This window comes from Triturus cristatus, chromosome 12 (genome assembly GCF_964204655.1).
Source record: "Triturus cristatus chromosome 12, aTriCri1.1, whole genome shotgun sequence".
Taxonomy (NCBI): domain Eukaryota; kingdom Metazoa; phylum Chordata; class Amphibia; order Caudata; family Salamandridae; genus Triturus; species Triturus cristatus.
The window spans coordinates 756,993,875-757,017,478 of record NC_140595.1 but is presented as its reverse complement, the minus strand read 5'-3'; the positions used below and the strand labels follow the sequence as shown (position 1 = coordinate 757,017,478).

The window sequence follows — 23,604 nt, the reverse complement described above, 5'->3', positions numbered from 1 at the left end:
GCTCTCGTCGTCTGGAGTATGGCATCCCTGTCACAAAAGTTAAATACTCTTGCCAGAAGAGGTCGGGCATGCGCACCAGGCTTGGGCCTACCCCCAGGTATCCGGTGTGCACGTTCAATCGAAAAACATTTGGCTAGGCCCCTTGGCTGGAGCTGCTGGAGTATTAACTCTTAGACAAAGAGGTCCGCTGCCTGCACTTCGGCCCGTTCGGCACCCCTAAAATGTGAATGTTATTAAGCCGCATGCGGCCTTCGTAGTAATCGAGCTGTAGCGCCATTGCATCCTGAGTGGTTTGGAGTTCAGTCACATGGAGTTTGAGAAGGTCCGTATCGGTTGACAGATCCTTGGTAGTGATTCCAACTCAATTGATGCATTAAGAAATGTTCCTCATGTCCGCTCTGATCAAAGAAACCTCTGTGGCGACGGTATCAATGCGGGCTTCTAGAGAGGTACGCACCGTCGTTGCGGCAGTTAAAATGTCCTGCAATGTGGGGTCCGGTTGATCCCCTCTAGGTTTGGGGTTAGGTTGCGTCCCATCCTGGCCTTTCTGCCATGCGAATTTGTCTAACTTTGCTTGTAGCGTGCCTCGACCACTGCGACCGCTTGCCATGATGTAGCCAGTGGGTAGGATATAGTAGAGAAGGGACCGGCCGTACCAGCTACTCACCGCCGACGCCTGCCGTGAGACCAGGCTCACACCGGCCTGCCGGTTTCCACCAGCAAGGCCCAGACCTGGACGTACCACTATGTCAGAGGAGTCCCACACTGGTGGGGGGGAGAGAGAACAGATAACTTGCAGGGAGCAACACCAGCTGTTCAACGTGCAGCACTACAGAAAGTCTTAAATGTGCAGGAACAATCGGCCTGAGATGAAATGAGTGCTGAAATCCAACTCCCCCTCCCTTGCAGAGAGTCTATGCGGCCGCTGCCCACACGGCTAATACACTGGTGACTGGCTAAATCCAGGCATAGCTTTCGCCCCTCCGCCTGAAATGCTGAGTTTTAGGACCCCTTCGGCTTTGCCCCCACACTGAGGCTGTCAAATTGATGGAGACTCTAGTCCACCCTACGTTGTTGGGGCACTTCTCCCAGCACCAGCTCTGTCCAAAATGGCTTTGAGGCCCACACTCTGGGCCCAATCCTCTGCAGTGGCGCTTGATCTGTCTGCAGTGGCGCCGTGTAGTACACCGCAGCCCATGTTATTGGGGCCCAGGGTGGGTGATGAGGCAAAGTGCAAGGCGTTAGCGCAGGGCCTGTAGGCCCTCCAGTGATGTCCAGGAGTGGGGGTAGGTCAGGACCGGCACGTAGGGCCGGATGGTGCACTGTAGGTCTTTGCGGCCAGCTTCGATTGAGCCCGTGTCCTTACGCTAATGAAATGTGCGGGCCGCCGTCGGCCCACGGGGCACACTGGCAATTTGAGTGTTGTGGGGGCAGCGCACTCACCGGTGATATCGCTGGTGTGAGGATCCCCACAGGGCCTCTCCGTCACAGGCGTGGGCCTTGATACTTCACCACGGTGTAGATTTAGCACGCGCGGCCGGGGAGCACCGTGCAACGCAGGGTCCTCCGGCACTGTCGCACAGCTCCGGTCACTTTCGGCCCCTCAAACACCCCCGATCGAGGCAGTCTTCAGCGCAGCCGCCAGGCACGATACCAGAGTCAGGAGAGCTCCACCATAAGCGATTCCATCCGGGGCAAATTGTTTTTATCAAAATTTATCGGGAGTGGCGCGACTGAGCGAGGCTACCGTGCTGCCATTTCCCTCGGCTGTTGGCCACGCCCCCGACAACACCTTTTAAACATTACTGCTGGCAACTATGCCTTATGAGCTGCGGTGATCACTGCTGATACTCTTGCATATGGTGCCCACTAATTTAATTGGTCTGCTGTGGTCGCTTTTACAACACTAATAATAATAGCTCCATGTGATTTTCGTTGAATGTAAGTAGCTCTCATGAAAGAAATGGTTGGAGACCCCTGGCATAGTGTACTTGTACCGTAATAACATTTCATGAGTTGAGTGACCTGTCAAGACCATTCAAATACTATTTTACAGTGTGCTTCTTTACTGGTTATGATATACTTTTGAAAATCCATTACATTAGTCCCCAGAAGTGTAGTCTGGCCTGACCTGAGTGGATGAGAGTGTGTAATAGATGAATGCCACAGAATGTTGTGAAAGTAGTGCTTCAACCCTAGTCTATCCTGCAAATTTCACAACACCCATCCTCGCCTAAGTGACATTTTGTGTATAGGCCTCAAATAATATTCTCTCTTGGTTCTTGAACATATCATCGACAGTTAGACAATCCCCTGCTTTCGAACGATTACACACGACCTGGATTTAGGGTAAGAGCAAAGGTGTAATTGTGTTGAATAGGAGTGTGGGGCGATAGGTAGAAAATAAAATGCCTGAATGCTTTAAATAGGTTATCTCATGCCTGCATTGTGATCTTTGTCGGGGTACTCTGGTACACATTGCAATGGTTTAGCTCCCTTTCACTTCCAGATCAGGTCCCATATTGACCTAGCAGCGGTGATATCTGCTATGATTCTAAGCTAGCACTACAGTAAGGCAGGAAGTCTAGAAGGGATAAACTTTCTGGTTTGGGAGTTATCAGTGTCTTAAATCTTAGTCTCCATCTCTACCAGATAAAGCACGGTGTCAGTAATTTGTGCTCCTGGAAAAGTGACCTGCTCACTGAGATCAGATGCCTTAAATAGGTATAGACCGCTCAGAAGGACAGTCAACTTGATTGCATTAATTCTACATAGCCAGGAAAGAAACGTTGGAGCCCATCTCTGGTATTCCTCGCAAATAGATAATGGGCGCTGTGGAAAATTAGCTGTGTAGTGATGGCTTAGTTTGGGGGCAGCATAGATGTAGATGTAGATGCCCAGTTATTTGATTTATTTTCTGGCCCATCAAAAACCGGGTTTGGGTGAAAAGCAAGTTGCATCACTGTGTGGCAGGGTAAGATTTGAAAGGTAAAATTTACTAGAGTTCAATTTAAAACCTACCTCTGCTTCATAGTATTGAAGTTGTCGAAACAGTTGAACTGGGTGTTGTGAAACTGAGGTGGAAACTTGTCCCTTACTAAGGGAAATGAAGGACACAATGATCAGGTTTGTGTGCCTCCTTCTGGTTGAACTGCCCAGAGTCACTCCCATTGTGAAACAAACCAAGCACAGTCTATGGGTCTTTCTCTGCAGAGTCACCTGCGTCCCGCAGCTCGTTAAGGTTGGTGATAAGTTGCACATGATTTGGGGAGTGTTTGATCCTTTAATTTACTGTTTTCTTCTAATGGCTTATAGGTTCAGACTTCTTTCCTGACAAATCAAGCTGGTTGGAACTATGAATAAGTGTCACAAAAAAGCAAACTATATGGATGACACGGGGATGTCTTTTTGAGTGCCCTACCTACCCCAGAATTGTCCATTTCCTTAAGATTATAGTATGTGCACTTTGGAGATAATCTAGACCGAAGGGTTCTCCAACCTTTTGTGAAATAAGAGCTACTTGTGCGCACTGAAAGTCGCCGAGTGATACCAATGTTATCGGTGTTGTAATAGTAACTACATCAGACAAGATGACGTTAGTGGCCAAGATGTGCAAGATTCCTACCAGTGATGGTCTCAGTGCATCTTGAAAGAGTTTGTCAATTTGGAATGCATCTTCACACGTAAAACCACTTTAGCTGCAATGCTCCGGCACCCTGCTAATAATCTGGAATACTTTTTCCCCGTGCCACTTGATTTATCAGATAGCGCTTTAGATATATTTTAGAAATTCAGCCATTTTTCTCGAAACAACTAATGACTTATGAAATATACAGATTTGCATCTCGAATATATAATCTTAATTTTGTTATGCATATGTTAATTTCACAAAACAAAAGCTTTCAATTTAGTAGACTGGACTGCACACAGAAGAGCTACTTCCAGGAGCTGGAGAGCTGCCAGCAGCTCGCGAGCAACTCGTTGGAGAAGTCTGGTCTAGTTTGGCCGTCACGCTCATGAGCATGGCTAGAAACTCCATATGATGCAGTGCCCTTCATGAAAGGGTCAGCTGGTGACATCGAAAGGAGCGCAGCAGCTAAAAAGACAAACGACCAGAGCACCTAGGGAGACCTGAACTTCCTACGTCGAGTGAGCGCCGACTAGACTCCAGGACGAGCCCACTGTGATTAACACAATCTAAAGTATTGTAATGCAAGAAAATGTCATTTGTTCGGATCTTGTAATCGGAAATCAGTAATAGATCTATAGAACCTCGCAGATTAGAGGATTTAAAGCAACAATCTAGAGCTCGAGTTTGAAACAAGTGCCCCATCTATCCACCAAGGAAGATGCTATGAAATTGTGCAGTTATTCTCGAGAAGCCTCGTCTGTAAATGCGTTGGCCTATTCTGACAGGAAGCTGTAGTGTTGCGCTCTAGTCCTCGCACGCTACGTGGTTACGTAGCGCGCGAGGACAGCGCTAACGGAGCTACTGCGCATGCGCGAGTCGGGATTTAGACCGCGCGGTCGCGTCTTGCCCAGCGCTCTCCCGCTGTAGCCAATAAAGTAGATAATTGATAATTACACACCTGTCTTCAATGGTATTTATTCAGGCACCAGCATACAACATTACAGTGGCGTCGAGTGAGGGGTTTTGGGAGAAATAGGTGGTGAAGAAGATTGAGAGAACATAGCCACCACCCCTGTAAGCACAGGCCAGCCTGGAAGCCACCACAGGAAGGAAGACCACCGAGGTGCACAACACGGCGGGAGAGCCCGGCAGAGGCAGCAAGAAGGGACAGAAGCCAGCCACAGGGTGAGGGACCAGTAGTGTGGGGTAGAAGGCAAGATAAGGACGGAGAAGACTCCAACCCAAAGAGACCCTGGCGGACGCAGCAGCACGCAGAGACAGGGGAGCAGAAGAAACCAGACAGGATCAGGCGCAAAGTGAAAGCGCGGATGCGCCAGGCAGTCCAAGAGGCCCAGGGGCGGAAACAGAAAGACTCGCCACGATGAGCACGCAACCATCTTCACTAACGACGCCAATCCCGTTTCTGCCGAGACCGGGAGAACCCCAAATGAAGTGGGAGGATTGGAGAGAGTACTTAAAGAACTATATTGCAGCTCTAGAAGACGAAAATGGAGAAGCCTTCCCCAGCGCGAGGAAGAAAAGGATTCTCCTGCATAACTTACGCCCGGAAGGCATAAGGGTCTTTCCGAACCTGGTCCCCACACCCAGACAGAACGCCGACGACGACGTATTCAGGCACGCCATTGAGGATCTCGACAACCACTACTGCCCCACGGCGAGTGTTTCCATTGACCGATACAACTTCCAACAAAGGAAACAAGAAACCGGTGAATCCATAGACGATTATGTAGCAGCGTTGAGAAAGTTGGCGGTGACATGTAAGTATGGAGTCCTGCATGACGAATTCATAAAAGATCAAATAGTCATGCACACCACCAACAAAACAGTGCAAGACAAGTTGTGGGCAAACAGTGAGGCATCGCTTAAAGAAGTAATTGCCATGGTAAAAAAGGCGGAATAGTCAAAAAGGTGTGCTGATGCAGCGAAAAGGGAGACCCTCCAGAAGACCATGGTGAACAAAGTGGACGACGCTGAACCACAGGGAAGGAGCAAAACCATGCCGCCTGAAGGTAAAGGACCAACTAAATGGAAAGGGAAACGGGGGCAAACATGGAAGCAGATTAGAGACAACAATGTGACGTGCTACAGGTGCGGAAGTCAAGCACATGCAGCCCAGGACAAACGTTGCCCAGCGTTTCGAGCGAAATGTATGTTCTGCGGCATAATGGGGCACTACGAAAAGGTTTGTCGCCGAAAAACGAAGAGACCAATGGTGAAGTACATTATGCAAGATCAACAGGAGGAAGAAGAAGAACAAGAGGAGGACGATGGTGTACTATGCGTGGAGGAACAAGTGCTTGGAATTGAAGCGGGCGCTCCCGCAAACCGCAATGTGACATGATGATAGGAGGAGTGAGAATCAAGATAGTAGTAGACTCTGGATCCCCATACACCATCATCCAAAGAGCAGTGTGGAAGGAAGAATTCGAGCCCAGTTTGGGATCAAGGCTAGAACCACCGGATATACGACCAGTATTGTACACAGGTGAACCCATTCCATGGTGGGATACAGGAAGTTGATCTTCGAATTTAGAGGAAGAAGTGCGGAGTGCAAATTAAATGTAGCAGAGAAGGGCCTGTCTGTCCTAGGGTGGATGGATCAAGGTGACCTATGGATCAAGTTAGACCCAGGAGGGGACACGCAAGTGCTTATGACAGCGCCCGGGAGCTGGCCGGAACTGGAAGAGATGAAGAGCAAATTCTCGAAGGTATTTGGCGGGAAGGTTGGAAAACTGGAGAAATTCACACACAAGATTGTACTCAAGGAGAACTCCAGACCGGTATCCCACAAGGTCCGCAATGTGCCTCTAGCCATAAAAGAAGCAGTGCAACTGGAACTTCGCAGACTGGAGCAAAATGGAATAATAGAGCCTATAGACAGCTCGGAATGACTCGCCCCCTTGGTAGTGGCAATGAAACCCAATGGCAAAGTCCGACTGTGTGTAGACCTTCGAGAACTGAACAAATGCCTAATAGTGGAAAAATTCCCATTGCCGCGCATTGAAGAAATGTTGTCCAAGACTAAGGGGGTAAAGTGGTTCTCCACTATTGACCTTACTTCTGCCTATCACCAGATAGATCTACATCCTACAAGCCGGAAACTGACATCCTTTATAACACCCTTCCGATGCTACCAATTCCGCAGAATGCCGTTCGGCCTCGCCTCAGCAGCGGCGGTGTTCCAGAAATTGATGCATCGCCTATTCCAGGACATCGAGGATATTCAGTACTTCCAAGATGACATATTGGTGATGGGGACAGATAGGAAAGACCATGATGAGAAGTTAGATAAGGTACTCCGTGTGCTAGAAAACAACGGCCTGATCGCGGAATGGGAGAAGTGCCGACTGGGAATGACGTCCGTCACCTACTTGGGACAAGAAATAGGAGGACAGGGCATCACGCCTAAACGCGCAAATGTGAAAGCGATATGCAATGCTATGGCTCCTTCCAACAAAGAAGAGGTGAGATCCTTCCTAGGGATGGCAGAATATTATAGCAAGTTTGTGCAACACCTTGCCACCAAGACACACCACCTACGACAATTAACAAGGGACGAAACAGCTTTCAAGTGGACAGAAGAAACACAAAAGGAATTTTAAGCCCTGAAGAAGGACATCAGCCAAGCCGTGCCACTGCAGGGATATGACCCGCTCGGTCGGTCGGTCGGTCGGTCAGTTGGTACTGACGACGGATGCCAGCGAGAAAGGACTGGGGGCAGTCCTCATGCAGGAGAGGAGAGAAGGAACGACGGAGACCCTCAGTTTCGCATCAAGAGCGTTATCACCCACAGAACAGAAATATAGCGTAATCGAGAAGGAGATGCTAGCGGTGGTGTGGGCCATGGGGAAGTTCCGCCAATTCCTATGGGGCACAAGGTTCAAACTCAAAACTGATCACAAGCCATTAGTCAAAGTGCTCACCTCGAGTGGGCATGCCAGTGCCACGCCACGCATCGCCAAGATGACACTAAAACTACTAGAGTACAGGTATGATGTGGAGTACATACCGGGGATACGAAACAAAGTAGCAGATTACCTCAATAGAGCGGCAGCCATGGAAGAAGCCCCGAACCCAGCAACAGAAGAGGAAGAAATGGTAGCGGTGATGGAAGATCCAGAAAGAGTGATAAGTAATCAAGAGTGGACCCAAGCGTACGAAGAAGACAGGGAGATTAGTGAAGTCAAAGAGAACATGATACATGGATGGCCCGAGAAAAAACGGTTGCGGGATGCGATCAGGAAATTCTATGAAGTCAGAGAGGAACTGTCAGTGGGGGACAAAGGCATATTCCTGTACAGAGGTGATAAAGTCATTCCCCCCGCAGCGTTAGTTTCTCGACTGGTCGCGCTATTACACGAAGGACATCTAGGAATAGTGAAAACCAAGATGAGAGCGAAGCACATGTACTGGTGGCCAGGAATGGACACCCAGGTGGAGAGACGTGAGATCACGCGATCAGTGCCAAAGAGCGGACAAAACACTGAATCCCTTACGACCGGCATTGGGGAAGCTCACACTACCGAGTGGCCCGTGGGAAGAAGTGGCAGTGAACATTCTGGGACCAGTGCTGGACACCCAAGGAACGCCCAAATATCTATGCGTTCTGGTCGACAAATATTCGAAATGTCCGGACATACACATCCAAGAAGTAATGGATATGGAGACAGTGATTACGTTTCTAACTTCAGTTTTCCTCAGGAAAGGTATTCCGAGAACCATCCTGAGCGACAATGGACCTCAATTCACATCGGAAAAGTGGTACAAGTACTCAGAGAGAAACTGAATCAAACTACAACACAGCTCAGTGTATCATCCGTCGAGTAATGGACAGGTGGAACGATTCAATAGTCATTATGGGGTCCTTTCAAGCAGCCATCATGATGAGCAAGGATTGGGAGAAAGAGATACAGAACATGATTTGGGCATACCGCATCACCCCTACTGGCACGGGGTATAGCCCTTTCCAAATCTTAAGAGGAAGACACCCCTTCACCAAGGACAATGTAACATGGAGAGAGAAGACGATCACTAGCAAATGGTCTCCTGCGGTGGTACAGCACAATCTAGAGAAGGCCCAAAGGATATATACGGAGTACTACAATCGGAGGAGAAAAGTGAAGGGAACAACCCTGGAGAGAGGAGAATGGGTGAGAGTCCGATTTGCTATACGGAAAAGGAAAGGAGACCGCAAGTACAGTTCACCCCTACAAGTGAAAGAAGTGTACGATAGGGCAGCATTGCTCAGTGATGGGAATGTGTGGTCCCAAGACCGCATGTCCAAATGCAATAAGATCCTAAGATGGCCCCTAGAAGAGAATGAAAAGACTCAACAAGAACCAAAGCCAAGAGAAAATGATGGAAGTAACTCAGCCGAAGAAAGGGACACGAAGGCAGAAGTGAGCCGCGAGGAGCAGGAAGATCAAGTGACAACAGAGATGGAGGAACCGCTGGGAGAGGAGAGCGGTACCCCGAGGATAGAAGAACGGGGTACTCCAAGAGACAAGGTGGGGAGCCCCGCTGAGGATGGTACCCCAGATGCTCCCTCCACTCCGGTAAGGCGTACTAGAGCAGGCAGAGTGGTGGTAAGACCTAGCCACTTCCGAGACATTGAACTAGAGCGAAGCTAAGCAACCCGTAAGACTGTACGGACTACATATTCTTTGTGTAACGAAAAAGAAGGGAGATATGTAGTGTTGCGCTCTAGTCCTCGCATGCTAAGTGGTTACGTAGCGCACGAGGACATCGCTAACGGAGTTGCTGCACATGCGCGAGTTGGGATTTGCCCGGCGCTCTCCCGCTGTAGCCAATAAAGTAGATAATTGATAATTACACACCTGTCTTCGATGGTATTTATTCAGGCACCAGCATACAACATTACAGAAGCGTCATGTCCGGTTCATTTTTCAACTGGGAAAAAGCCTAAAGCTTTAGTTAGTTAACTCAGTGTCTAAGAGTTGCGCAGATGTATCCGAAACTCCTAATCTCTAATTATTTTTAAAACGTTTTCATTTGTGATACCTATGACGTTAAATAAATGTCCCAGAGTTTACTGGAATGATCATAAAATATTGTATATAAGTGATGGATTTGATGTGTTCTGCTCAGAATCCGGATCAAATACCCCAGGCAGTTCGTGCAAGAGACTTACCCACAGGCTCCCCTCCCTCGTTAGGATGAGGATTACTTGGTAACGCTAAAATGAACAATAATCTATGTTCTCTTTCCCACATTGACGGTTTTTACAATTTGCCTTTACAGACGTTTTTGAAATGTACAATCTTTGCTTTGTAGCACGAAAATAACTGACAGATGCTGAGCTTTAACCCATTCAATACGAAATTATTGTGGCGGTTATTAAAGTCACTACATTAGGGCTGATCATTTTAAAACAATTTGTTAGAGAAATTACGAACGTTCTGAGTATACATGGTCTTTCGTCAGTATTCAAATTTCTGGTGATCGTAAAGCATTTCAGCATCAATATTCATTTGATTTCTCCCCTGCGATCACCCCCACCTTCCACTAACCTGCCCTTCCTTGGCTTGGCAGTTCGGGCTGGACTGTTCCCATGAGGCACAGCGTCAAGACTGATTTGCATATGGCCAGGTCTAAACTAAGGGCGGGCGGAGAACTCCGCTCCGCCCACAGAGTGTGCGAAGCTTTGCCTCGCCTGCATTCCACAGAGTAAGCAAATCTCCACACACTCCGGAACGGAGTTGGCCAGCCCCCGCCTCCAACCCCCCTATTAACAATTAATTCTACATTAATTAAAAGTAAATAAAGAAAACGTATCTGTACTCGTGGGCGTGTGCCCGCATTCGAAGTTTTCGCAAGGATTACCCAGACGGCGAGGAAAAGGGTAGCCCGGGGACGCCACAGTACAGGTAAGTGTTTCTAGGTCTCGCCTGAGCTAGAGCGCATGCGCTGCTCTGCGAGGCTTTAGTAAGGACTTGCAACTCAAGACCACATGCTCGTGCGTGTGCTTTTCTTTTTTGCTCACTGCTATTGGCCTTTGCTTGTGTCTTTCTAAGAAAGACAGCTCCCAATTGGCCAAAGGGGGGTACATGTCCCACCTTCTCTCTCCCCTGGCCTAGAGAGCTTTGGAGCGAGCAGCAGCACAATCTGTTTCCAATTATCGAGCCCACGTCTCGCGGTCGCGTTAATTGGAAACAGATGGCGGTCGCGCTGGCCCTGGTGCACTTTTGCTCCAAACGCGGAGCTTTCGCTTTCGCCGCCGTGCATTTAATTGAATTTGCTCGTGTGGCAGTACAACTGTGAGGGTAGCATTAATTATAGCGTATATCTACTTAAAGCCCTGGCCCAAACCTTAACGCTCAAAAAGTGATAAAATGCAGATGTCAGAAACCTATAATAGGCTTTTGACCTGTACCTCGGAATGCTTTACATGTTTACCCCGTGCCATGCGTGGACTAATGGAGGGGGGTTTAGGATGTAAATCTGAACAGTTGTATTTTACCTTCTACAGGAGAGGAATTGACAGGCCTAATTTATTGAAGACACAGAAGTTTCGACAAACATTTCTTTACGGTGCTGGAGAGGGCCTCCCCTGTGCTTGACTGTGGTGTCGTCATTCTGCCTTTCTCGTTATATGTAATGTTCTGGTGTTATTTGTATAGCGCAGCCACCATTGTTAGGGCCTCAGAGCGCATGCGTCCTTTGGATATGGTAAACCCATAATTCGAACAGGGGAACCATCTCTTGCCAGCTGCGGGGATGTTTCCTTCCGTTCGTGTTCTTAGATCAGTGGTCACGTATGGAATACGCATGTCCTTGAAGTCCACTGGGTCAATAAATCGTGGCCATTTATAGAGCGCTGAGATTATATAAAGATATCTAAGCGCTACTGCGGTCAGCGGTATGAATCAACTCCGCGCAGGAAGGTTTTCGAATCCCCCCTCCTGCCCCTTATACAGAATAGATAGAATAATATATACTCCCATTTGACCCCTCCCCACCCTGTTAGCATTTGCGATGGAGCGCTGATAACACCAGCCCTGAAGGTGCCCCCCCCGTATGTGTGAAAGAAAGCCCCCCTGCATCTGTCGGTGCCCCCCACCCTCCTCATCCTCCACAGTGCTGCCGACGCAGGGCCACAGGTACCCCTAATGAGGCCGCCGGGACCCAGAGCATTGCAGTGCGCCGGGCCTGTGCTACTGGCTGCAGTGATGAAATGGAATGCACCACATGCCTCTAGATGTTTCCAGGTGCTAGAATATCAATTTGTAAATGTTAATAATACAATGCCATCACATTTCCCTCCAAGGGAGTGCACATGGCAACATTTTAACGTGCCTGGGGCGACAGTAGCTCTATTCGATGCCAGAAAAAATACGTATCATTTTGAGGTTAATTTATTATTGAGTTGGCGGCTCCTGTTACCAGATCACACGTGTCTAAAAGGGGCACATCCAGAAAGGAGTGTTTTGCAAAACTCTTTATAAGAATGTTTTGGGACGCCCCTCCTGCCCTATGTATCTGTGGCGTCTCGGCCTAATCGGGGATCATTTTACATTTCAATTGATATATATTTACAGTTTTACTTTTTTGTCGAATATATTTCTTGCTACTTGGAACTAGCTTGGAGAATCAGCATTCACTTTATAACATTTTTATTGCAGCAGAAGCATTTCAAACACAGGGCAGTACAATAGAGTTCTGTATACGAAAACCAGACAGTAGGAGGGAAGGGCCAGGCAGGTTTCTGGGACAGTACAAGCTAGCACTCAGCTGTTATTCACATGGCACCAAAAACGTACAATTTTAGGGACATGGAAGTCAATTAATTTTCCATCGGTTCAGAACAGTCATAAAGACCAAACTTTTCTTTTCAGTTTTATATAGCGCGAACTCGGCCCAAGAAAACTGGAGCGCTTTACGCGAGCACTATATTACAAGGTCGTTTTTTTTGTGGTTTTTTTTGTTTTGTTTTGTTAGGCATCGGGAGGTTAAAGAATGTTCCCAGAATCACAGGATGTTGATTTGACGCTAGGTCTCGAACCTGGTTCCCTAAGTCGCAAGATGGCAGCTCTGCCCACATCTCCGCATTTCTTTTCAGCTTTTTACACAAGCTTTTAATTAAGTCTAACACTAACTAAAACTATTGAAGCGACAGAAGCATGTCAGATCTGGGCCCCTCCTAAACATCAGGCTGGACTCTCATTGTGTTAACAACTTTCATGACTCCTTTCCTTTCGTTTCTCTTCCATCACTCTGAGGTCAAGTTTAACACTTTGTAAAACTACTCAATAAACAAGCATTGGCATAGCTAATAGGTCTCGCCTTTGAGACCTTGTAAGTAAAAAAAAAAAAGAAACAAGAAAACTGAAGTAAAAGACTTCACGTTTACATTTACTTCGTATTTAGGATGCAGTAAATGTAAACATGAAGTCTTACACTTCCGTTTTTTTATTTTACTTGCAAGGTCCCAAACACGAGACCTATTGGCTATGCCAATGCTTGTTTTATTTTACTTTTGATTAATGTAGAATTATTTGTTAATAGGGGGGGGAGGAGACAGGTGGCGAGGCGGAATTCCACAGAGTTTGTTCCCAACTCCGTGGACCTCCGCGTAGCCCCGCTACGCCAACTATGCCCAGGGTTAGTCTAAACTGGGGTGCCATGGTGAGCAAAAGAATGATGGGATTAACCCAGATCTATTGACTGAGGGTGAATGTTTTGTTCTTTTTTACTGCATTCCATCCATCATTTGTGTGTCTTTTGCTTTCTCGCCCGAAGTGCGCCGGGTATGCCCAAACGTGGGTCCCGGGCTCACTGTGCCACTGGATTCAAGCTATCCTGGCAGTTGAGGGGTGAAACCTCGAAACCGGTCCTAGGATGCTTGTTTCCGATCCAGGGAGGACCTGTCTTGGCAGTTCGGGCTGGACTGTTCCCATGAGGCACAGGGTCAAGACTGATTTACAATATGGCCAGGTCTAAACTGGGGTGGCACGGTGAACAAAAGAATGATGGATTTAACCCAGATCTCTTGACTGGGAGTGAATGTTTTGATTTGTTCTGCATTCCGGCCATCAATTATGTGTCTTTTGTTTCCCCATTTGCCTGTCCCATATAATAACCCCACACCCCAATCACCTTCTGGTGTCTAATCATTGTTTTTTCCACCTCTAATGTCAGTTTTGGCATTTGTTTCTTGCATGTCTAGATCATGCATCTGGTTTCCACACCTCCCGAAAGAGGCAGGATATGGGCTGAAGACAGAACCTGGGAATGAGTAGCCATTGAAATAGAAAGTACGAAAGGGGCTTAAGGAGCTGCTGCTCCAAGTTAGCAGTTGGGGGGCGGGGGGGGGGTGAATTTATGTCCTTTGTTTACCAGCAGGATTGCATCAACCATTCCCTATACACTGAGGTTGTGGTCAGATTTAGGCCAATATATCGCACTATGTGGTGCTGCGCTATCCCCCTTCTTCCCTGTCTGGCTCCGTTGTGGGAGTGGCATAAGACATGCTATGACACATAGGAGGGAAGGCCACAAAAGTACTTGTTGAAAATATGGATTTGGGATTATAATGGAGCGCAGCAGGGCTGCCCCCTCTTTAGTCTTTTGTCTATTCACGTAATGTAACCATCGGCCCTTGCTGGGGGTGGACCAGGGCACTGAAGGGCAAATGACTGCCTTCACATCAACACACCTAAACGACCCTGTACCCGGTGCACCACTGGCACCAAAATACTCCTGCTCCACAACTCCTCAGATCAAAGCCCTTGTTACTTTATACACAAGCCACACCACAATGCTAGCTTCTGCTCACCTCACTTGCCCACAGAACACACTCCTCTTGGAGGTAGCACTAAGGCAGCGGATAGGGCATGAGTACTTTGGTCCACAGATGCCAGGAAAGGAGGGTCTTCAAAGACTGACGCATTATTTGCTTCGGCCCAGACATCCGTGATCAAGCATGGTCACTCTGCTTGAAGAGACCTACCACCCCCAGAGATATGGCAAAGAGCTTGGAGGGAGCGGAGAATGGTGTTGCTTGTACCCGTGGTGTACAGTCCGACTGGACCACCCAGAGTTCTTTCTTCTTCATTCACGACAATTTGATTTAATACAGATACATTGTTGAAGCAAATGGTGCAATAATATGTTGAATATACAAAATTGTCAACTTACAACGAGGACCCAAACAGCATAAAGACTATTTGGGTAACAAAATATGACTTCCCACAATGTAGAAAGTGCTAATGGCAGAGTAGACCAATCTATGTCCGTGCCAAAAAAAGATATCTAGTTATTTTGACCCAGAAGGCATGTATGCAAGAGGGAACTCATCAGGACAAACAAGTGTAAAACGCACTGTGATAACTAAAAAAGTACAGAGCAGAACAGTTGACTACCCCGTCCAATGACATTCAGTGTGTAGCACTCTCCTTTTCCTCAAAGATAAAAATTGCCTTTGTTGATGTTTACTCCCGGCCTGTTAGCTTTAGTCCGGAATCAGCACCATTAGACCAATTGAGCCTCTTTGTTTCCACAGTTGATTCAAGCACATTGTTGATTGTAGGGGGTGATTTCAACTGCCAGTTTGAACCCCTCGTTGATCCAAGTAATACCATTCCGAGCGAGGAGGACCTGAAGTGGCTAATCCCAGACCCACAAATTTAACCCTTTAAAGCCTGGTCCCCGCTGGCACTTCAGATTAATTCATTTACATTAACTCACTCCCTAAGAGCGTGCAATGGCCGCACAAAATCGGACATCCCTGGGAAGTTAACGTTCAACAGATTAGTTCAATCGTCCCTGTTGGATTACATCTTAGTGGAGACCAGGTTATGGCAAAGAGTTTGTGATTTTATTGTTCTGATGCGGCATGACCACATCCATAATGCCTTGACCATGGAATTGGAGCTGCCAAATCGGGGTTACTCTAATTCGAAGGCCACCCGCACACCCCAAGGCAGCGAATTAATACTCTCAGATAACAGAAGGAAAATAAGGTGGGGGCAAATACAACCGTCGCCTGATAAGATGGCCACAGCATACCAATCAGTAATTCCGACTTTACTTGAAATGTGGGAGGCCACACTTAGAGATGGTATTTAACTAACCACAGAGAGAGTTGCAAAACTGCATGCAGAATTAACAGCTAATCTGGCAGATGTCTTCTAGCCAGAGGTACCTCACAGGGCGAAAAGATGTCCCAAACAATCTTGGTTTAATGCTAAATGCCGAAAGGCTAAACGGGCTCTCCTAAATGCCATTAAAGCGAAGGATAAGCATCAAACTAAATTGAATTGGGTGCTGTATAAAGACCGCATCCAGCAAGCAAAAAAGAACTAGGAATTGGACAGATGGGAGCCTCTTAAATCTGCCTTATCCAGCAAACATATGAAGGTTTTTTGGACTAAAGTTAGTACAGGTGCCAGTGAAGGGAAGACAGCCATTGAGCCGAATATAGCATCTGAAGTATGGGAGACACATTTCTAGGCTCTATATACCACCAAGGAAGCCATGGGCCAAACCGAAGAAGTCTCCATAATTCCCCTGGGGCTCACACAGGAGGAGGTCCCCAGGATTACCATGTTTTGAAGTGTTAAATGCAATTAACGAGCTTCCTTTTGATGAAGTGCCGGATCTAGATAAATTACAAGATGATCTCTTTCGGGGGAACCAAAAATATGGGGACCCTACTTATGAGCTTTATTTAATGCGATCATAAATGGCATGGCATTCCCTGACACCTGGCTAGGGGCAGAAATCGTCCCTGTCCTTTAAAAGGGATCACCTCTTCTTCCAACTAATTATAGGCCGATCAACCTGATCGGGTCCTCCTTGACTGCCTCCAGGCATGAATGGAAGAACAGGAGAACTCCCGCCTCTGGAAGGGGGGCCCATTGTCCGACTTGACTTCTTCAGGCAGCCCCATTGTCGCAAACACTCGGTCTAGGACCCTTTTGACATGAGGAAACGCAGTTGACGCTATTACCTCGACGACCGGGAACTTCGAGAATGAATCGACGACGACCATCATGTGTCGGCCTTCGGGGAAACTTCCAAAGTCCATGCTGAGATGAGTCCACGGTGTATCACACGCTTCTTCGGTGATCACGGGAGCAGGTGCCGGGTCCCCTCCGGTGATAGTGCAGGCGTGGCATTGCCGAACCATCTCATCTGCTGTCGAGTCCATCGCCGGGAACCAGACCTTGTCGCGTAGCCGGGCCTTAGTCTTGGCCATTCCCTGGTGACCCACATGTACCATCGCAAGAAGTCTTTTCTGGAGGCTTTCAGGGACCACGATGAGGCGTCCCCTAAGAATGACTCCTTCTCCCACGCTAAGCTCACTCCGGACATGCCACAGTTGTTGGCGAGCATGGCTGACCTCTGGTCGCAGGGCCCGGGCCCCGTCCATGAAGCGGACCCATCCATCGCTGTCCAGTGCCCTGCGGACGCGAGCGAGGGTGGGGTCTTCCCGAGTGGCTTGACCGATCTCCTCCAGCGTCATGGCCTTGGGACATGCCCCCTGCGTGATCATGCTGACAAATGCCTCAGTGCCACACGTGTCTTCCGGTGTGGCGGATGGTGGGGTTGGGCCCGGGTGAAGGGACAGATTGTCCGCTGGGTTGTGAGCCCCTGGCGGATAAATCACCTTGAAATTGTATGCCTGAAGCTGTACAGCCCACCGTTCAATCCTCGGCGGTGCTAGCCTCGACAGTCCGGCGAACAGCGGGAGCAGTGGCTTGTGATCCGTTACAACAGTGAAGTCTTGTCCGCACAGATATAGATGGAAGTGTTGGCATGCCCATTTGATAGCCAGCGCTTCCCTTTTGATCTGGGCATACCTCGTTTCGGTGTCGGTGAGGGCTTTGCTGGCATATGCGACTGGCTTCCACACTTTGTGACTCTGCTCCTGCAGGAGGACAGCCCCGAGGCCCACCACAACCAACTCCGTTCTCCTTCGAGGGTGAAAATACGCCATGATCGTCTTGTCGAGGAGCCTCTCTTTGATATCTCGAAGCCTTGTTGGCCTCTGGTGTCCATTCCCAAGGGTGATCGTGGCGCGTGAGAGCGCGTATAGGCTCTGACATGGCGGCCAAATTGGGGATGAAACGCCCACAGTATGTAGCCATCCCAAGGAAACTTCTCACTTCGGTAGGACTGCGAGGCATGTGGGCAGCTCTGATGGCCTCAGCCTTCTTCAGATCTACCAGAAGCTTCACGAGTGAATGTGTATCCAAAGAAGTCTACGCTGTCTTCGTAGAAAGAGCACTTTGCTTTATGTAGTGTCAGCCCACATTCTGACAGTCTCTTGAGCGTGGCCCTGAGGTGAGTGTGATGTTCCTCTAGCATGTTGGAGAAGACCAGGATATCGTCTCTAAGGTTAATCACCCCTTGCAGTCCGGACAGGGTCTCACGGATCGCATTTTGGAAGACCGCCGCCGCTGAAGAGACTCCGAAGCTTAGCCTTTTATACCTCCGGAGGCCGACATGAGTCGAGAAGGTGGTGATGTACCGGCTACCCGGGTCTAGCTCCAGCTGGTGATAGCCGGCGTTCAGATCTAGCTTTAAGAACCATTTCGCCCCATTGAGGTCCTCCACGATGTCGTCCATCATAGGGGTGATATGCCGCTCCCTCTTCACCGCTGTGTTGGGCAGCCGCATGTCCACACAGTCTGATGGCCCCTGGTTGCTTGGGCTTGGGTGCCACGACCAGCGGGGACACCCAGGGGGTGGGGCCGGACACTTTCTCAATAACATCAAGCTCTTCGAGCTTTCGCAGCTCCTCTTCCACTTGAGGGCGTAGGTTGAACAGCACCCTCCGATGCCGGAGGGCTACCGGCCGTACGGACTGGTCTATGTGCAGCTTGAACCTCTTGCCCTTGAGTTTCCCCAGGCCAGTGAAGAGTGTAGGGAACTCCTTGAGTATGTCTTCGGCGTGGGAGTCATGAATCTGGTTTGCAAATAACACGAGACCTAGGTCCTCTGCCATGTGACAGCTAAGCAGAGTCCCTTTCTTGCCTTCCGTGACATGAAACTGTGTCTGCGTTGAGTATCCCGTACTGGCGATGGTGGCGCTGATGATGCCACGGAGGGGAAGAGGGTCCGTCCCTCCATACGTGTATATGCGCGCCCTGGATGGCGTCAGGGGGGTCGCGGTGACAGTCGGTCATATTGATCAGAGTCCATCACATTGACCGATGCCCTGGTGTCAATGAGGGCTTGTATCTTTGTGTCTCCCACGGAGACTGAACACATGGGTGGCGGCCTTCGCCGGGAGCCTGTCCGGCTGACGTACGAGACCACAAATACTTGGTCATCTTCGTCTTCATATATTGGGGGCCGCGGCTGTGGCTTGCGGTCCTGGTTCAGCAGCGGATCTTCATGCGAAATTTGGCGCACTTGTTGTGGCCCAAACCTGGGTCTTGACGACAGCTGTCGGAATCGCCCACCCCTGCACACTCGAGCATAGTGATTCATCCTTGCGCAGCTGGAGCACGCCTTCCCTTTCGCCCAGCAGACGGCCGTTGCCGGGAGGTCGTCTCCACAGTACCCACATGACCCTCCTGGTGCGGGTTTCAGCATTTGGTGAGGTGTAACGGGACGTCGCTGGATTGCCTCCACCTTTTCTTCCTTAATGGGTGTGCTCTTGAACCCCGACCCCGTAGCCACGGGTGCGTGTAGGCCCGCCTCCATTTCTTCCGCCCGGGCATCGGATAACTCATGAGAACGGGCAAGTACTAGGATCTCATCCAGTGAGATTCCTGGCTGCCGGAGAATCAACTTACGTAGGAGCTTGGAACGACAGCCTAGGAAGATCTGATCCCTTATTTCCACTATTTGGTCCACGAATGGGCACGTGCTGGCCAGCCGGCGCAGCCACGCATAGAACATGTCAACGGATTCCGTGTCAGTCTGCCACGCCCTCCGGAACTTAAACTTCTCGAAATCAGGGTTGAGCTGTGGGTCAAAATGTGCATTCAGCGCAGTAACCGCTGCGTCGTAATCATCGTCGTTCCCTGTGTTGGGAAGCGTGTCGAACAAGTCATAGATTTCAGCCCCTCCATAATAAAGGAGTAGTGACCGCTTAACTGTCCCATCGGTTTCCCGAGTCCCTTTGAAATAGTGGTTTAATCGCCCTACCCACGCTTTCCATCTTGGCGCAGCAGTAGCTGGATCCGAGGTCTCACTAAACGGTGGTAGCGGTGCCACTGCGGTGTGGGTGACCATTGGTGGTGGTGGTGGATTGTTGCCGGCGCCTTGATTGGACCCACCCGCTTGCGGTGCGCCTGCACCTGCCGCAGACAACGTGGTCATCGTGCGGCTGTACTGGGCGTTGCTGTGGCTTTATCACCGCGTGGTCAACTCAGGATAGCCTTTTCCCTCCCTGGTTGGGTGGTTTTGCCAATGCTTGTTTTTTTTTTTTTAGCTTTATTGTTCACTCTTCCCCCTTCTTGTGGACCTGACGCCTTCGTTATGTGGCCCAAATCCTGCTACACTCGGTGCGAGTGAGCATCCAGGCAGGCAGGAGAAGGACAGCCCTGCCAAGGCCCCCTCTTAGAGATCGGCCGAGTCAGCCGGGAGCCAGCGCGAGTAGATGCACCCACGTGGAACCCAGCGCCGGGGGCAGCAAACGGAGCAGGACACGGGGGAGGCGTCCGGGCAGCCACTCACCTCTCATACAGCGCGCAGCGCTGAAAGCAGCAAATGGACTGCACCCAGGTGAGCGGCAGAGGCGGCAGCGTTGTGGGTGGGCTCCGCACGAGCCGGGCCGTCCGACGTGCACACGAGGGTGCGACCGGCCTCGTCGCCAGTGTAGCGAGGTGATGCCTGGGTCTCAGTTACTTCACGGGTACAGAGTAAAGGACACGCACACCACAGTATAGCGCTCTGGGCTGAAAGACCACGTGCGGTCCCGCCCACGTTTATTTATCCCCTCGGGACGAGCCCGCCCAAGGGGTGTATGGATGCGTGTTGTAGCGCAACATTGTTTAAGAGAGTCCTGGTGGCTCTCTACAATACTGTACAGTTAATCACTGGGACACTTTTTAGCCTATACTTTTTATATGAACTAGTTTTATGTTTATGTATTATCTATGGTTCACTTGTGTATACTCCTTTGGGAGGCAAACATTTGTCTGTTTTGTGTACTTTTATGGCCCATGGGACCGAAGTAAAGTTATGGAATAGAAAAAAGTACAGTCTCCTAATCTACTACTCTAAAGGAGAGGTAAGCCCCAGAACTGTGTATAAAGGGTGACCCATGTTATTCTTTCATGTAGTGATTTTCTATAGCGCTTAGAGTTCTTGGAAGCACGGTGTGAACATAAAGTATTGAATAAACAGGGAAGTATTTATGCAACACGATGACTAGAGGGCATTGGGTAATGGAAAAAGTGAGGAAGGTAAAGAGGGAAGCTTGTAGTCTGTTACCCAAAGATAACTCGATAGTCATCCTACAGTAGTGATTGAGGCAGTACTAAGGAACAGTAAATGTAGGTGAGAAATAAAGTTACAATAAAGTTAGTCTGTCCGAATGCTGTACACATTCACGTGCTGAGTTAATCAGAACCACCTTAAAATCAGAAGCGATGGTGGAATCGTTTGATTGTGATCAAAGGTGAAGGTTGAGGGCGATGTAGCCATTTGTACCCTAGTCTCCATGTTTTATGCCCCCATGTTTCACCAAGGCCTCTTTATGTCTGGCAGAGACTCTCTTACTGATAGGGATCCCATCAACCCACATATCCACTGGCGTGTATTATGGCTATGACTGCAAAAGCGGGCGTCTTCTGCTGGTGGGTATCCGTAGATGTGTATTTTGGACAGTGAATAAAGACAGTGACAGGAGGGACCTCCATGGGCCACCACAGCTAATGTTTGAGGCTCTTACCAAATACATTTCAAGGTTAGAGACACAATTGAGTCGATCTACAACCAATGCTCTGCTGAATGAAATGCCGTCAAGACGTTTAAATAAGACCACAGTTCATTTTTTGGTGATGGACTTCAACGTGTACGGAGGTAGACTACCCCGTGTTGGAACCCCATTTTAGGATCGGATATACTGGCCGGACATATTTGCCTGTATCTGAAAGAAGTGAGTAGAGTGAGAACTAGCATTCCCTCCTGCTGATAAAATCTGAATAGGGTTACCAGCCTTAAACTCTCTATAAAATTGGTATGTTCACATTCTTTTTGGTATATCTTGGGTTGATATGAAAGTGACCTACCAACAAGTGACCCGCTGACTTGATATCTAAAGTGCTACGGTTTTCCTGACCGGACCAAGTTGTGTCCGCACTGAAAAGCGACAAATTCTGTTGGCAACTGTTCCTGATCAGGGCAGTGGCCCCATTTGGAGATTTAGAAACCATTTTAATACGAGTGTGGAAGATATTCTTCTTTCCTGAAGAAGGTGGGGGTCATAAATTCCTCGGACCCACCGAAACGCGTCGATGCTTTGATTGTTTGATCTCATCACAGATGAGCGACAAGTGCAACACTGTATGGCTATCAAATTTGTCTAAAACATGTTCTGATCCAACAGTGTGTACTCTTACTTATTGATTTATCTTGTGTCTGATCACTGTGATGTTTTCTTGATTGGAAATTATATTTTTTCCTGCTGTTTTTTTCTCACTCGCTGCTGTGTGTTTTTTAGCTGTTTTTTATCCAGGTTTTTACTCATGATTGTTGTTTGGAATATAATGAAATATTAATGTATGTAACTTTGCTATAAAATACTGGATTTCATGTTATTATCAATTGTTTGTGTATATATACCATTTTAATAAATTTATATTGAAATACATTTTTTGATTTGATTATTAAGCTCTTTTATTTTGCACCTCTGTTTGGTTGGTTCGATTTTGTTATTATTTAAGAGTGCATGTGAAATTATTGTGTGATTCATTTGATCAGTTCTCCAAGGGGTTTGCTTTTTCGACGATGGATTTCATCCCTGACATCCAGCAAAACTAACTCCATTCCAGTGCAGGTCCAAAAGCAATCTGTTAAAAATCCAGGCTATTAAGGTAGTCAAGATGATTGTCCTCTCTGATGTGCTTGTCTTAACAGAAATACCCCCGTTCAGCAGCTTATTGCCTCTCTTCTTTCTTTCCAGTGTCTTGTGGTGGGGGCAGGGCCCTGCGGCCTACGCACCGCCATCGAACTGGCCTTCCTAGGGGCGAAGGTCATCGTGGTGGAGAAGCGCAAGTCTTTCTCTCGGAATAACGTCCTGCACTTGTGGCCCTTCAGTATCCTGGATCTGCGGGGCCTTGGCGCCAAGAAGTATCATGGGCGCTTCTGCACTGGGACTCTGGACCACGTCAGTGAGTCATGGTGGCAGAAGGCACCATAGATGTTTGGATGGGGGAATTGGTGCGCACAAGTGCATGTTGGGTGATGTGATGGGTAGAGGAGAGTCGGATCTACAATGCATAAAAGTTTTCAAGGAAAGATGTCTGGGAAGACCAGAGCAACTGCTGGTAGGCTAGGAAGTGTAATTGTGAAGGGATAGGTTGATCAGAAGCCAACAGCGATGTGTTAAGTAGTGGGATTATTTAAGTGATGTAAAATGAAAGCCCACTTTTTATTTACTGCGTGATAGGTGTCTCTGCTCAAGTGCTCCCAGTTTTTGGCATGGGGTGCTTATGGAGATGGTGATTTGTACCTAGTTAGGTCACATTGTGATTTGGGGATTGGAACTTTATATCTCAAGGGTCCTCCAACAAATGAACCATTCATCCACATTGCCTCTTGCTTGCCTAGTACAGTGAGTGACGCTTATAATTGTGAGGTGAATGGAGTAGTTGCTTGTTGATAGGATCTGAAATAATTAATCAGCAAAGTCTAAACCTATACTAGGTGAATTCTGAAAATGAGTATTACTTTGTTTGGTGTTCTCCTTATATCGCCATTGCTCCTTCCCATACCCCATCTCACTTCCTCACACCTTTATTTTCTTAATG

At 48.4% G+C, this 23,604-nt stretch overlaps 1 protein-coding gene across 3 annotated transcripts in view; it reads left to right on the top strand.

The window, feature by feature from the left end:
• Window positions 1-23,604, top strand: part of MICAL1 (microtubule associated monooxygenase, calponin and LIM domain containing 1) — a 398,198-nt gene that overhangs the window by 87,288 nt on the left and 287,306 nt on the right. For all 3 annotated transcript variants that reach the window (XM_085639238.1, XM_085639240.1, XM_085639239.1), the window contains exon 3: window positions 22,758-22,965. In XM_085639238.1, the coding sequence (XP_085495364.1) occupies window positions 22,758-22,965 (208 nt within the window). The remainder of the gene's footprint in view (window positions 1-22,757; window positions 22,966-23,604) is intronic.